Genomic DNA, 14,985 nt, shown 5'->3' with positions numbered 1-14,985 from the left:
TCATTTAGGGCCACGGTTAGGCACACTCCTTATCTTGTCTCGTTTATGTTTTTGAGAGTTCTCATGTCAAAGCCTCGATTTTCTGAGATATTAAACCAAAGCTATGCATTGATTAATAAATTTAGCATGTGTCTAAAATTTAAAATTCTGTTAAAACTGTACTTTTAAAATAATTTGCGATAATTTAAACTAATTTTTTTTTTAATCAGCCGTTTTTGTCTAACGGAACTAAATAAAAATCCTAGCGTACCTATATCAAACAATTTTACATATATAGGCCTATATATAATATTGTGTGATTGAATTTGTTTAAATATTTACTTTACATATAATAATCAGCATTTCCATAAGAATCGTTTCCATATTTCCATGTTGGCAAAATATTAATCAAATCCTTAGACTAAAACGTATTGTTTATGCATATAACTATCTGTAATCAACCGTCTTTGTTTAACAGATCTAGGCCTAAATAAAAATACGAGCGTTCGTCTAACAATTAAACAAATATATATTTTTTATTTTTATTTTGTGTGATTGAAGTCATTAAAATATTTTACGTAAAATACCTAATCAGAATTTTCATAACAATCATTTTCATATTTACAGTTTGGAAAAAAATTCATCAAATCGTTCAAATGAGATTTATCGGCGAGCCAAATAACGTTTTATATTTTATTTATAGTAACCCACGTAAAACATTAAAGAGTGACGATATTAACATATTCCTGATGATAAAAATATTAAAATCTAAGATTTATAAAAAGATTAATGAAATTAGCATGATATAGAAAACCTAAACGTTCAATACCATTATCTGTTACATTGACCTATATGTGTTGTACAATTTTGTTACAAGATAGGGCAATTATATATCTGATTTTACTATTTTTCAGACTCAGAAAATACAGAACAAGACAAGGATTGTAATTGTTTTAATTTTTTGGTCATATATATATATATATTTTAACATGTTTAATAATCCTCAAACTATCAGAAGAACTTTCAGTTAGTTTAGTACCATGCCATTAGTTGTGTACCTATACATAATAAAACGTTTTTATGTGATTCATATCATAAATATTTATGAATTGTTTTATATTATTATTTATCCTTCACCTATATTTTTTAGTAAATTATTATAAGTACGTAATGTATCTGTGCTTGGTATGGCCCACCTAATGTTTGATATTTAATTCAACTGAGACGAGTAATACATCTATGGATGACTATTTGCGAAACTTATCTTTGGAAGTTTCATGTGAAGGCACGTGTTCGTAACAAAATGGTGGGTAGTGGGTCATATTTATAACCAGGCCATGCTAGGCACATGTTCCAATTTAACGAACATCACACTATTACTACCATAGCAAACAATTTGCAAATATGTGTTACTTGTGGTCTTCAGCAAAATATCAAAGAAATACGTAAACCCAAAATGTCTTCCGTAAAGTATGTATCATTTACGTATGATAAATTTTAATGCAATCTATGTATTTCAAAAAGTTTGAATCCACCAATACTTTTGTTAAAAGCTAATATTTGTCCTTCCTTTAGGATTTCAGAGTATGCAGCTTTTTTTGTCAAAATACAAACGTATAAGTAATGATTTTGTGGAGAATATTTTTCACATCATTTATAGTATAGATAACTAGCTAATCATAAGTTCTTTGAAATTCCTTTTACACTAGTACTATTTTAGTGTAGATAATTGAAAGGAATATTTTTTGAATGTGATGAATTAATTATTGTTTATTGTTCTGATTTCAGGTCTTGAAGCACCAGTTCAAGAGTCGTCGAAAGACCTGTACTGGTTCTAGTTTGTATGTGTATGAATATTGCCAATGATTTTGTAACGTCAATGAAGCACCCCCGTTCTTGAGACACTGACTTTTAGCAAGACCACCGTTTAAGGTTTTGTGAATTGGGTGCAACGTTGTTATCTATAAAGGCCACAAAAGCTGTCTAGCTTAACACCTAAACTGTACAAACATATATATATATATATATATATATGGTCATCAATTCTCTTAAAAATATTTATGTGGAGCTTTAGAAGAGCATTTTATAAAAGGACAGCAAATAAAATGACGTGAATTTTGTAATTTTTTGTACACACGATCATAAGTAGAGTTCCGGAACTTTCGCGGATTCCTCTGGCCTCAGGATAGAAGTTATAGGTGTGCTCGACCCATGTTTACTTTCCCATTGGTTGATTTCTTAGCGAGAACATTTTTATCCTTGTTATTTGGCACTACCTGATTCGCTTACTTCTCTTATAGCTGGACATCGTTGGCTCACGGTCGTAGAGGGGCGTGTCCAGATAAATGCGGTCCAATCATGAGCACAGTGCGACAGTGTGGAGGTTTGCATTCTAGCTTGCGACTAAATGAATCCGCGAAATTTCCGTGGCTCTAATAATAAGCCATAACTAGAAGTACAATCATCTCCATACAAATTTAACGATTGGAAAACCAGAATTTTTTACGGTCTTGATAAAGTATTAACTGCAAGATAACATTTGTTTAGACATTTCGTAGTGTAAAGTTATGAACATTTCTATTAGTATATATAATTTCAGTAAATTAAAACTCAGTATTTCAGTTGAACAAACGGTATTATATTTCCCACTAGTTTATGCTAACCGTATAGGTATGTCATTATCGAATCGGTTCAAACATAATTTCCCCCTTTTTTTAAACATTTTAGGTTTGAACGTGAACTTTTTTAATAGACACCATTTTGTGAAATTTTTCGCGGTAAAATTTCTTTTTTTTTTTCAAAATTTCAGTTTTAAAAAAAATGATTTGTATTTTTACTTTCATAATATTCTTGGAGCGTTCTCATGTTGATAGTAATGAAGACCAACTTACGTTTAAATCAAACAGCCCAGACATATGAAATTAGACTTTTTTTGTAAATAGAAATGTCTGTAAGATTTAAAATTTATAATCAAATGATTCACCAAAAGATGTCCTATAACTGATTACCACTACTTAAAGTAGTTTGTAAATCACTGTACTTTTAAACATTAAAATAATGTATAATATTAAAATACTCTACGCTTCCTGTAATCTCGTGTTAGAAGGTAATAGTGTTAAAGACATGTTAATACTCTCGTACAGTAGTGTAATTTTTAGACTCTGCATTCTTTATACGATATCATATTTCATTGTATGGTTTATGAAATCAAATTAGTGTGTTCAAACAAGGTGATCCATGGATTACACAAACAGAAGAAATCAATATCATACCAAATGTAATGACGTTTGCAGTGTGTTCATATTACAGAGATATTTATGCAACAATTGACTGTTTACTCATGACTGCATATAAATATTTAAAAAATGTTTCAGAAAGAATATTTCTGTCATTTTTATGACTGATTTATAGAATTTTTGTTTAAGTGAGTCGTAAGTGAAATGCATGCAGTAGTGCCATCGACGTAGCTCTATTCCATAGAACGCAATGTTCTCAGTACACTTAAAAATATATTTCTCAGTGCAGTGCAATACGTTAGAGGATTAACGATTAGTTTTGTTTTCTTTAAGAGGTTTTTGTATCGCATGAATATATGTTATTTGTTCAATAAAGTAATTGTTCATTAGAAAAATGTAAGTGAATTTTTTTTCCTTTTCCTGAAATATACTTATTTAAAATTGTTTGGAATTTGTTTACTTTAAACGCACAGACTAAAAATTAAGATAAAATTAATAAACCTAAGGAAACAAATCAGTTTTCTGTTTTTCACAATACAATCAGCGGAACTGATTTCACCACAAAACATTTTTGCAGACACATTCTTAAACATAAGGAAGAATAAAATACGACTTATAATTATTTAGAAGTATATAAACATACAAAAAACACTAAAAAATATTGTTATAGTTTAAAAATATCATACGCATAATGTTTGATTCAAACAGTGTCAATGGTAACAAAGTGTCTGGAAATACAATTGATAATGGAATAATGTGTAACCAAAATTATAGAATTTAAATTCTAAAAAAAAAAAGCTTTTTATAATTTTCAGTGCCTCAGTTGACATAGATTATAATACGAAAAACAATTCTTAAAGTCATATTAATGGCTTTTCAATGTAAAACTGTATGCAATATATTTCTTTCATTTTATAAATAACAGAGGCATATAAAGGTAAGAATATTTTAAACAAAAATAATTTTGTCAGTGTATAGGAAATTATAATGCCTGAGTAAACACACGGCATTATGGTGTTAGTGTGTGGTGTATTCCTTATGGCTAGGTCTCACTCGCCAATGTTGATATTTTTTGTCCCCTTTTTTATGTGGTTATTATCATTCAATTGCTATTTCTGAAATTTTAACACGACACTTCCTCTGCATTAGTTGTTCTGTCACAAATATTGCCAACTGAAATTCACTTACTGTAACGTAATGGCCGTAATGGATGAAAGAGGGTCGCGAAAGTGTTCGTAATCGTTATCACTTGCGCGACTTTTTACACCCAATATTACACTAAAAGAACAGCTATTAAAAATATTGGTAACATAACAACAAATGCAAGGGTGATATTGTGTTAAAATTTAAAAAGTAACTCTTAAATAAAAGTAATTTGAAAAAAAAATTTAAGCGAGTCTTTCAGTAATCGCCAGTGATGTGTGAACATCTTACTTTAATAACGAGCAAATTCATGTGTTCTCATGTGGTTTTTGTTGCAAATAAACACGTAATACTCAATTCGGACACGAAGTTTAATGTCGAATTCTTTAAAATAATGCCGAGCTCAATGAATATACTTATAAATCAAATATTCGCATTTTAAGTAAAAACCAAAATTTCTAGACGCTAATTACAAACTTTTTGTACCCGCGCCCAGGATTCGCTGCCTAAATCGTAAATGTCGCTTTCCACTTTCACCCGCAGATGGCAGTACGAAACAAACTGAAATTTTAAACTATTAGAAAAGTCTGCGATGAAAGCAATAAGACTTGAAAAAATTCTAATCCTCGCCTTTGGACCTGATTTTTGACAGTAAAAGTTATTAAAATAATGTCAAACTTTTTAAAATTCACTAAACCGTTAAAACTACTGATTTTCCGCAAACGTTAGAAATAGTACTTGTATAGCATTACTAAAATATTAACCTGAAACATTTAAAAAAACATATATCACTAATTACATGTTGTAAGTAGTGTATAAGAGTTCATCCGGCGCTAGGCTTCAGGCTGTGGAGCCGTGGAGCCAACCGCCATCTTGGATTGTAACATCACGGCGGCCATCTTGGATGCCATTGACCTTGACTTTTAAACTTGACTTTGATCCCGGTGACCATCTTGGATACACTATATTGGATCCACCATCTTTAAATCGATTTCCCAGCTGACTAATTCTGCACTTTTCATAACGCCCACCACATAGGCTGTGTATGACATCATAGTTACACTTTTAGTTACGGCCACCACCTTGGATTATAGAATGTTGCAATTTTCGTTATGGTCACCATATTGAATTCTAATATCATGTGCGACATTTTTTATTTGACTTCAAAGACATTTTTTAGATTCTAACATCATGTCCATCATCTTGTTTTCGTCTGCTGGAGGCCGCCATCTTAGATGAAGACACATCCACCATCTTATTTTTTCTGGTATGCTGGAGGCCGACATCTTAGATACCGACGTCTTTGTTTCCTCTGTTTATTCCTAGAGAGCGCCAACATCGCTCCGTCTCATCACATAAGGTCGATGTTCCATTACCTACCAGAGCTGTTATGGACCTTATCGACATATAACATTTATTTTTTTGTAAAAAGTACATTGGAAGTGCTGTGATTAAAACCAACGCAGCTCTGATCTCTAGGTTGGAAAACATATGCCTTTGACCGCACAGCCATAAAGACTTTTACCAGACTGAGAATTAAATAAGGTATATAAAAACACACATGTTCGGACTTATAATTTTTTTAGTTTGAAGGAATAATAGAATCGCCTGTTCGAGACCAAACCGCCATATTTATCTTCAATACTTGCTACCAGGAGCGCTAGTTAATGCACATCACATACTATAGAACACTGTCATCATCTTTTTTCAGTAATCGATATAAGGAACACTAGTGTCATGTAGTACACATGCCATCTCCTAGAGTGTGTTACCATCATATTAGTTTCATTTTTAACCTGCTAGAGTGCAGTTATAATTTACTATTACCGTGGCATCCACCATCTTGACATTTGGGTGCAATCTTGGAAATTCGTAATTATTTATCTATAAATTCGGAAAAAATTCCAGAAATTATTAATTAAATTTGCAATTTATATAATGATTGATTCGATTAGTGCCTATCCTTGGTTAGATACCTGGGCGATGCAAAAAAAAAGTAATTTTATGTAAAAAATTATAATTTCAAAAAATATTATAGAAAGTCCTGAAATAAACTTAGTTTCCTGGCCAACCAGCCTCCTATAAGCCGATATGTTCACCAACTTGAAAATTCTTAATATTTAACCTAGAAATTCGGGAAGATGTAAAAAATTCATAAAAAAATCACTCATTAATTTGCTGATTTAATTTATGGATTACTGTCCTTGCTTCGACCCTTGACCGATGCAAATATTTTTATTTTATGTAAAAATAATACTTATTTAATAAATCATGTTAAAATCTTAAAAGCAGTATAAGTTCCTAGTCTACCAGCCTTCAGTGAGTCGTTATGTCCGCCATCTTGGAAATAAGTATTTATTGACCAGAAATTCGATAAAATTACAAAATTCAGTAAAAAATACACTTATTAAAATAATGAATGGTGCGATAGAGTTCCATCCTTGGTTTTATTCTCGGTCAGTAATAAATAATAACTAAAGCTTAAAATGAATAATGTATTTTTACCCATTAACTTTCATGGAGTTTATTAATCATTCACTCTACAAAAATCATCAATAGACAAAATACCTGTCCAACGAATTAAATACGTTGTCGCTATGCCTAACATGGAAGTCTAATGTGTCGATACTTAGAATACATTCCGACAAGTTCATGTAAAATGCTATACATATAGGCCAAGTGTCTTTGTACCATGATACCAGGTCGATGTATAAATATTGATTGACTGTCTGATGCTCGGGTACCCAGTAAACGAAGACATTGCCACTAATGTCAAAAAAGACAGTCATCATTGCTTTGAATTTGGATTTGCTCATCCTGGCTTCTTTATTTGCCTTGGCGAGCTTGGGCTCTTCCAATACATGGATTGCCTCTTTGTTTCGGGATCGTAAGTAAAAATCCACGATTCATCACAAGTAATCACCTTGTCTAACAAATTTTGAATTAGTGGTAATGTTGTTTAGGATGCCAGTACAAATGTTCTGTCTTGATTCCTTTTGCTCGGGAGTGAGGATTTTCGGCACCAATTTTGCACAAACCTTCCGCATGTTAAATTATTCATGCCAAATCTGTCTAACACTTTCTTTGTCCATTCCTGTCATTTCAGCAAGCCCTCGGATGCTCAGACGACTATAAGCGCGGATTAATTTTCAAATTTGTTCAATGTTTTCGTCCGTTTTTGACGTTGAGGGCCGTCAAGGACGCCGAACGTCTTCAATCGTTTCACGCCCTTCTTTAAACCGTTTAAACCACTCAAAAACTTGTGTGCGGGATAAACATTCATTCCCGTAGACTTATTTCAACATTGCATAAGCTTCTGTGGCAGTTTTCCCTAGTTTAAAAAAAAACCTGAGGTTAACCCGTTACTCCGTCTGACAAATTGGTATTTTTCCGACGCGTCACTAGTGCGTAGACTAATCCAATCAACTGCTTCAGTCAAACTGAGCGACCTGCTGGCTTGTCTAGCGAGCTCAGGGTGGAGGGAAGGACCATCAGATCAGACACGGTCATGTTCAAACATGTCGCGGCACGCTCGCAGTTTGCTGGGAGCAGCATCAGTCCGGTTGTTTAATAGCCACACCTCGTATTAATTTTATTACAAAAAGTAATAAACTAATACACAGAAATAATTATAAAAGCTTTGATCTAAAGTAGTATTTAAATGTATGTCCGGCAGCAGGAGTAGGCATGAGGTGACGGGTGCCGGTCCACCATTTTGGATTCGGAGGTCACGACGGACATATTGGATGACCTTGACCTTCAAAGTATGCTAAAATATTGTAAAAATGACTCCAAATTTATCAAAATTTGCCAAACATTCACTAAAATCCTCCAAAATTTACAGTTTTTTTCGAGAAAAAAAATACTACCAAATTCAAAAATTCTAAAAATATAAGAAAAAGTTAAAATTTCCTAATTCGAAGGAAAAATTCCTGTTTTAGGGAATATTTCCCATTTTTTTTTTCAAAAATGCCTGAAATTCTTCAAAGCGACTTAAATTCCCCGTGAGCAAGCCGTACTAAGCCGGCGAGGTCATAACCTGGCTGCCACATTTCGCTAAAGCTGTTATCTTAAGAATCCGTAATTTTTATGCTATAATATCTGTGAAAATATTTAAATTAATAAAAAAATTAATTATTAAAATTTTAATAAAGTTCCTTCATTTTAAAATTATAACGTCATGTCCACCATCTAGAAAATCTGTAAATATTTAGCTAAAAATTCAGGAAAATTTTTAAATGAAATTTCAATAAAATATTAATTTATAAATGCACTTAAATCACGGATTCCTCAGTTCAAACTTGAAGAGAGCAAAAAAAATAGCGATGGATCCTTCCTTCACAGAAACCAAAGACAGACTGACCTCCCACCACCAATGCCAAGGTAGATATACCGCCAGCTAGTATAATGTAACGCCCGCCATCTTGTTTTCGTCTGCTAGAGGCCACCATCTTGTATCTGATATATTGTTTTCGTCATATAAATGGCGCTACCATCATTGTAGTTTAAATTTTACCCGCTAGAGTGCAGTAATTATTTAGCGCCAGGGCGCCGGGCTTCTTATTGGCCATATTGGCCACCATCTAGGAAATCTGTATTTTTTAGCTAAAAAATCGGGAAAAAATCCAAAATTCATCAAAAAATAAACAATTAATCTATAGATTCAATCGATTACAGTACGTGGTTCAATCCTTGCTCGATAAAAAACTTAATAATTTAGGGTTAAAAATGCTTATTTTTTAATATATGTTGGGAAGTCTTAAAAGCAACTTATGTTACTAGTCTACCAGCCTCCAGTAAACCAATAATAATATACATTGGCCACCATCTTGTAAATCCATATATTTGACCTAGAAATTCGGGAATATTTACAAAAACCATTAAAAAATCACTCATTAAAGTAATAATATAATCGATCGATATCCCTCTTCTGTTCAATCCTTGGTCAATTCAAAAAAAATTGTTTTAATTAAATATAAATTCAGTTTACCATAAAAGAAAAAAGGTTCAAGAAATAACCAACAAAATAACAAACAAAAAAAATTATTAATAAATCCTACACTGCTATAGGAACACTTTCTGAAGTTAGCAATCTAACAAATATTTAGTTTGCATTGGCTTGAACTGACTAATTCTTAGCTCCAATCGGTTTACTGAAGACGAAGACCAGCCAGAACTACATAGTCTTTTCCTTCCCGACACCGTTTTTTGTAACTCTGTTTAACAGGCTGCTTCACATCGCTGGAATTATAAATGGGAGTGTTCACTGTCTTGAATGCATACTTCTTCACTTTGTCCTCGAACGTATATGGTTTGCCACATACACATTCCAACCATAATTTATATTTTAAAGGTCCGCATGTAGTTACTTCATCAGTAAGTTGATTCTAATGTTCTGCCTGATATTGTCAAGAAAAGTACAAAATTATATTGATTTACTAAATGTATATAGATATAAGTTTTCTTTAAACTTTCCACGAAATGCAGATTTCGCCAAGTGGAATATATTAGCATTTACCTGTAATGCACCAAGCACAGTCTTAGGTTTAGATTCATGTCCAGGCTTATTGCAATTGGTTGCTGAAAATCGGTTTTTGTGCTTGTACGCATAAGAGTCTCCAAAACTAAAACGAGGACCTAAATGTCTGCAGGTAGTTCAACAGTAGGAACACAGACTTACCCTTACAGTTTTTCGAATGTCGTCGCAAACTCATAATATGTGTAAACCAAACATATCACTAATCGCAGCGAAGCTTCATATGAAAAGGATTCTTCACACATTTGCTCCTCTCTTGTCTTCGTGCATCGTGGAAAAAGGTATACGACATACCTCAGTAGCTGCAAGGATGCCTATAGTTGATGAATACGAACCTTTCGGGCTCGAACCAGTTGATGATAAAACTGAATTAGTACCAACTCCTTGGCTACTCTTAAGCACATCAAACAATCGCTGTTGTAGCGAAACATTTACTTTCTTCTGCGCAGCAGGACCTTTGAATTTCTTCAAGTGTCTTTTCAAATTATCATTTCTTGCAAATTGCTTGCGACATTTTTTTTACAACCAAACTTTTTGCGGGGTACATCTTTGCACATACTCTCTTCACATGACATCGAGCATTATTGTTGTATCAGAAAATCTTGACGATGGAACTGCATCGATGCTTGCTAGTTGTTGACGAATCACTAACCATTGAAGTCTCCACGTAGGGCAGTAGTATAGGATAGCCGGTCCGGAAACAGGGTTCAGGGTGAGGATTAATGATTGTCGGTCCGCCATATTGGAATGTGACGTCACGGCGGCCATCTTGGATGGTCGTGACCTTGACCTTTGACCTTGAATTTGACCCTCAAAACTTGTCAAAATTAGCCAGAATCAGGCAACATTTGCCCAAAATTCCTCAAAATTCGCCAAAATTTCCATTTTTTGGAAAAAAAGTTCCGCAAAAAAAATCTCAAAAAATTCCACAATTCAAAAATTAGGATTTCGAAAATCCTCAACAATCGTTTCGCATTAGAAAGAACCCAAATTCCTAAAAGCGGCTTAAAAGTCCTAAGAGCTAGCCGCTTTAAGCCGCCGAGGTCATGACCTTGAAAATTCGGATGCCATGACAGCCATTTTAAATTATGACGTCACCGTTGCAGTTTCCGTGACGACCGCCATATTGAAAATCTTTATTTATTATTCGATTTTAATGAATTTTTTTTTAATTTATAAAAAAATTCAAATAATAAAATTTTAATAAAAAATTACAAAAAAAAAAAAAAACATTTACGGCACGGAGCTTGGAGTCCTCGGTTCGAACCCGGTGAGGGAAAGAAATAAAAATGGGGTCCAATCCTTCCCTCACAGTCGCTGCAGGCAGACTGACCCCGACCACTTATGTCAAAGTATATATCGTAACCTAGTATGACGTCATGTCCGCCATCTTGAAAATTCGTAATTTTTATGTTAGAAAAACGGGAAAATTTTTAAAAATCATTAAAAAATTAATTAATCGAATTGAATAATAAATTTTTTTTATAAAATATTACTTATAAACCACTGCTGCACATATCGTTACGGTTGCCATTTTGGATTATATAAATATTTCATGTTTCGTTACGCCCGCCATCTTGGTTGAGTACGATGTCATCGTTACACTTTACGTTACGACAGTCATATTGGATCCTAGTAATGTTGCAATTATCTTTATGGTCACCATCTTTAAAATCTTTATTTACTATATGATTTTAATGAAAAAATTCCAAAGTTAATCAAAAAATTTACTTATTATAATACTGATTGATTCGATCGATTCCCGTCCTTGGTTCTAAACCGTTATGAGCAAAAAAAATTTTAAAAAATGTCGAAAGATGCTTTCTCCGTGGAAGCTACCTAGACTGACCTCACACCACCAATAACAAGGTATATATCGTCAGCTGGTATGACGCTATGTCCACCATCTTGTGTGTGTGTACTCGTCTTACTATCATTACCATCATGCTAGTTTTATTCTAGGCCGCTAGAGATGCAGTAATCATTTATTACTACTGAGGTGCCCACCATATTGAAATTTTGTCATCATCTTGGATTCGTGTAATTAGTTAGCTAGAAATTTGGGAAAAAATCCAAAATTGATTAAATAAATCACTCATTAATTAACATATAGAATTCATGGATTCCTGTCCTCGGTTCGATTCTTGACGAGTGACAGGTGTAACTAAATATTATTAAATATATGTAATATTTTATTTTCCATTACCTTTCGTGGAATTTATTAATCATTCACTCTACGAAAAAATAAATTTAAGACAATATACCTGACCATCGAATTAAATACAGTACCGCTATGCCTTACATGAAAGTCGAATTTTTCGATAATCTGAATAACCTATAAATCGTTCATGTACAAAGCCGCACACACAGGCCAAGTGTCTCCGGACCATGAGACCGAGTCATGACAATATCAGACTATAGGATAGCCATTTCAGGAGCACATAACCTTCATCGTTTTTAGCCAATTACAGTCAATTAGACCATCGTGAAATTTTTACACATACTAAAGGACCAAGTGACCTTGAAAAATATTTTAGTAACACCAAGAGGTTTTGAACTAGTAAATATTCAGTCACTGCATATTTCACTACCGGCAATCATCAAAAAAGGAAGCACCATCAACAAAAAGGCAGCACATTTGGAAGCACGATCAACAAAAAGGAACCACAATGTGGACATACCGTCAATCAAAAGGATGCACATTCTACAAAACGAAAGTTCATTTAACGAAAAGGAGGTACATTCTCACGTACATGCAACTCGGTAGGATGCGATAGTCAATGTTAAGTTAGGATATAATGTCTCCATCAGTTTTTAGTTCCATTAGTCATTGGCTCCAATAGTCATTGACTCCATCAGTCATTGACTCCAACAGTCTTTTGACTACAAAAGTCATTGGCTCCTAAAGTCATTGGCTCCAACTGCCTTTTGTCTTAACAGCTCCAATGATATTTGACTAGAATTCTACGAGTCTAAGAGACTATGAGACCACAAGGCTACGAGTCTAAAAGGATCTAGCTGGTTACGAGTTATACATGGCTGCGATACTGCATGGCTAAAAGACCGCGTGGCTACGAAACTACATGTCTTTGAAGCTACAAGGATACAAGTCTACTCGGCTCCAAAAGCTCCATCAGCTCCAACACGCAATGCACGCAATGTACGCGCAATACATGCAATTTACGTGCAATAAATGTAATGATCACACAATACACACAGGAAACGAAATGAAGAAATAGTACACACAGGAAAAAACAGAATGTGCACACAGTACACACAGGAAACGGAATGTACACACAGGAAACGGAACGTACACACAGGAGACGGAACGTACACACAGTTCACACAGGAAACGGAACGAACACACAGGAAATGGAATTATCACACATACAGTAGCGGAAACACGGGCTTAGTTGGAAATCAGAATACAAGAAATAAAACATACTTTTTTTAAAATAATAATAATTCATTTATTTTTCAATAGCACACACGTGACAGTTAAACAAATGATTATTGTATGTAGCCAGCTTTCCGCAGTTCTGTAAGTATGGACGATACTTCCTCGATATGAGAGTAGTTTCCTCTACGAACAGATGCCACCAACAGTCTTAGCCGGCCAACCAATATGTTGGGATCTTTCCATTATATGTAACCAATCTCTTTACCACCATCTTCCTTGCACGTTTATAATAAATGTTATGATCTCTGGTGTCTTCCGTTTTAACACCAACCTCAGGGTAACTTTCATCATCGAGCCAGCGACCATCACAAGCTTGATCAGATTTATTTATTATAACACGTCGTTTCCATCTTTTCGGTCTCAGTACAACATCACAGTCTTCGATCTTGCCTGCTTTAGATGCTTCAGCACAGTCTTCGATCACGTCGCCAGTTTCAGAGTCACTGTAGCAATCACCGTAGAAGGCATCGTCTTCACCCAGATTTCCGTAAGAACTCGATATCGTTGATGTCGAAGTGTCTTCATCGTCTTCTTGCCTATTTTTTAGGAGTCCATCATTTTAACAAAGTATGGAGGATCTACTGAATATAGGCTTGAATGTATTTTCACTTTTCACGGCGTTGATACTACCATTAGTTTCCGTCTTCCCGAAGCCATCATCATCCTTCAATTTATGTTCTTCGTCACGATCGAGTGAGCTAATACCATCACGCTCAGGACAAGGAAAATTATTGTTCTTTAGTCTAGTGGATCCATCGATGTCCTCTATGCCGTAAGTAGGCTTGGCTTTACATGTTCTACCATGTCTTTTTAAGCTGTCAATTCGTGTTAACAACCTGCTACATCGATTACAGCTTATCTTTTTGCGTAGTGGGTTTTTAGCACAATCATTCTTCTCATGACGTCTAGCATTCCTTCTCATGACAAAATCCTTGCCACAGTATCTACAGTGGCTTCCTTCCGTATCAGCTGCAGATAACAAACAATGATCCATGGTAGCTTCTGTGACTAATGTTAGATACAAACTATAACGAACGCTGGGCTGCAGGTAAACACTCAAAAGTGAATAATTAAATTAAGGCCTTGGAAGCGTCAGCCCAGAAAACAAAACAGTAACAACAATAATCACAGAGGTGCCCAGACGTCGTATAAAAGAATTTTATTTATAACCTCCTAGCAACTCTAGTAGGCTATGTGGATCGGGGATGAATAATAATGAAATAACAAGACTGGTGGTTTGATTTATATAAGTGCCCTTTTACTAAACTAATTTACTTTTGTTTTTATATTTTAATTACATTGGTATTAAAACATATTGATTACGGGGCAACAAAATACATATAAAAGTAACACCATAATACATCTTGAACTTAATACTGGTAGTATATGAATGGGGCTCCGAGATCAGGGTTCAGGGTGTGGAGCCGAGAGCCGGCTCCGCCATCTTGGATTCTGACGTCACGGCGGCCATCTTGGATTGTGACGTCACGGCGGCCATCTTGGATAAGCGTAACGTGACACTTTTTCGTGCGTGCAGCCGGCGTAACAGGGCACAGTGTAACGGGACACCGCGTAACGGGACACATCGTAACGGGACACATCGTAACGGGACAAGTAGATCACGGCGGCCA

At 34.5% G+C, this 14,985-nt stretch overlaps 1 protein-coding gene across 1 annotated transcript in view; it reads left to right on the top strand.

Annotated features, from left to right (window-relative positions):
- LOC134529924 (protein vestigial) overlaps positions 1-3,559 on the top strand; it is a 168,893-nt gene extending 165,334 nt beyond the window's left edge. The window contains exon 6 of the mRNA XM_063364479.1: positions 1,768-3,559. Within this exon, the coding sequence (XP_063220549.1) occupies positions 1,768-1,845 (78 nt within the window). The 3' untranslated portion in view covers positions 1,846-3,559. The remainder of the gene's footprint in view (positions 1-1,767) is intronic.
- Positions 3,560-14,985: the final 11,426 nt, after the last annotated feature.

The sequence above is a fragment of the Bacillus rossius genome, chromosome 2 (assembly GCF_032445375.1).
Source record: "Bacillus rossius redtenbacheri isolate Brsri chromosome 2, Brsri_v3, whole genome shotgun sequence".
In the NCBI taxonomy this organism is placed as follows: Eukaryota; Metazoa; Arthropoda; class Insecta; order Phasmatodea; family Bacillidae; genus Bacillus; species Bacillus rossius.
Note: the sequence above shows the minus strand (reverse complement) of the source record. Positions and strands in the feature narration are given on the sequence as shown.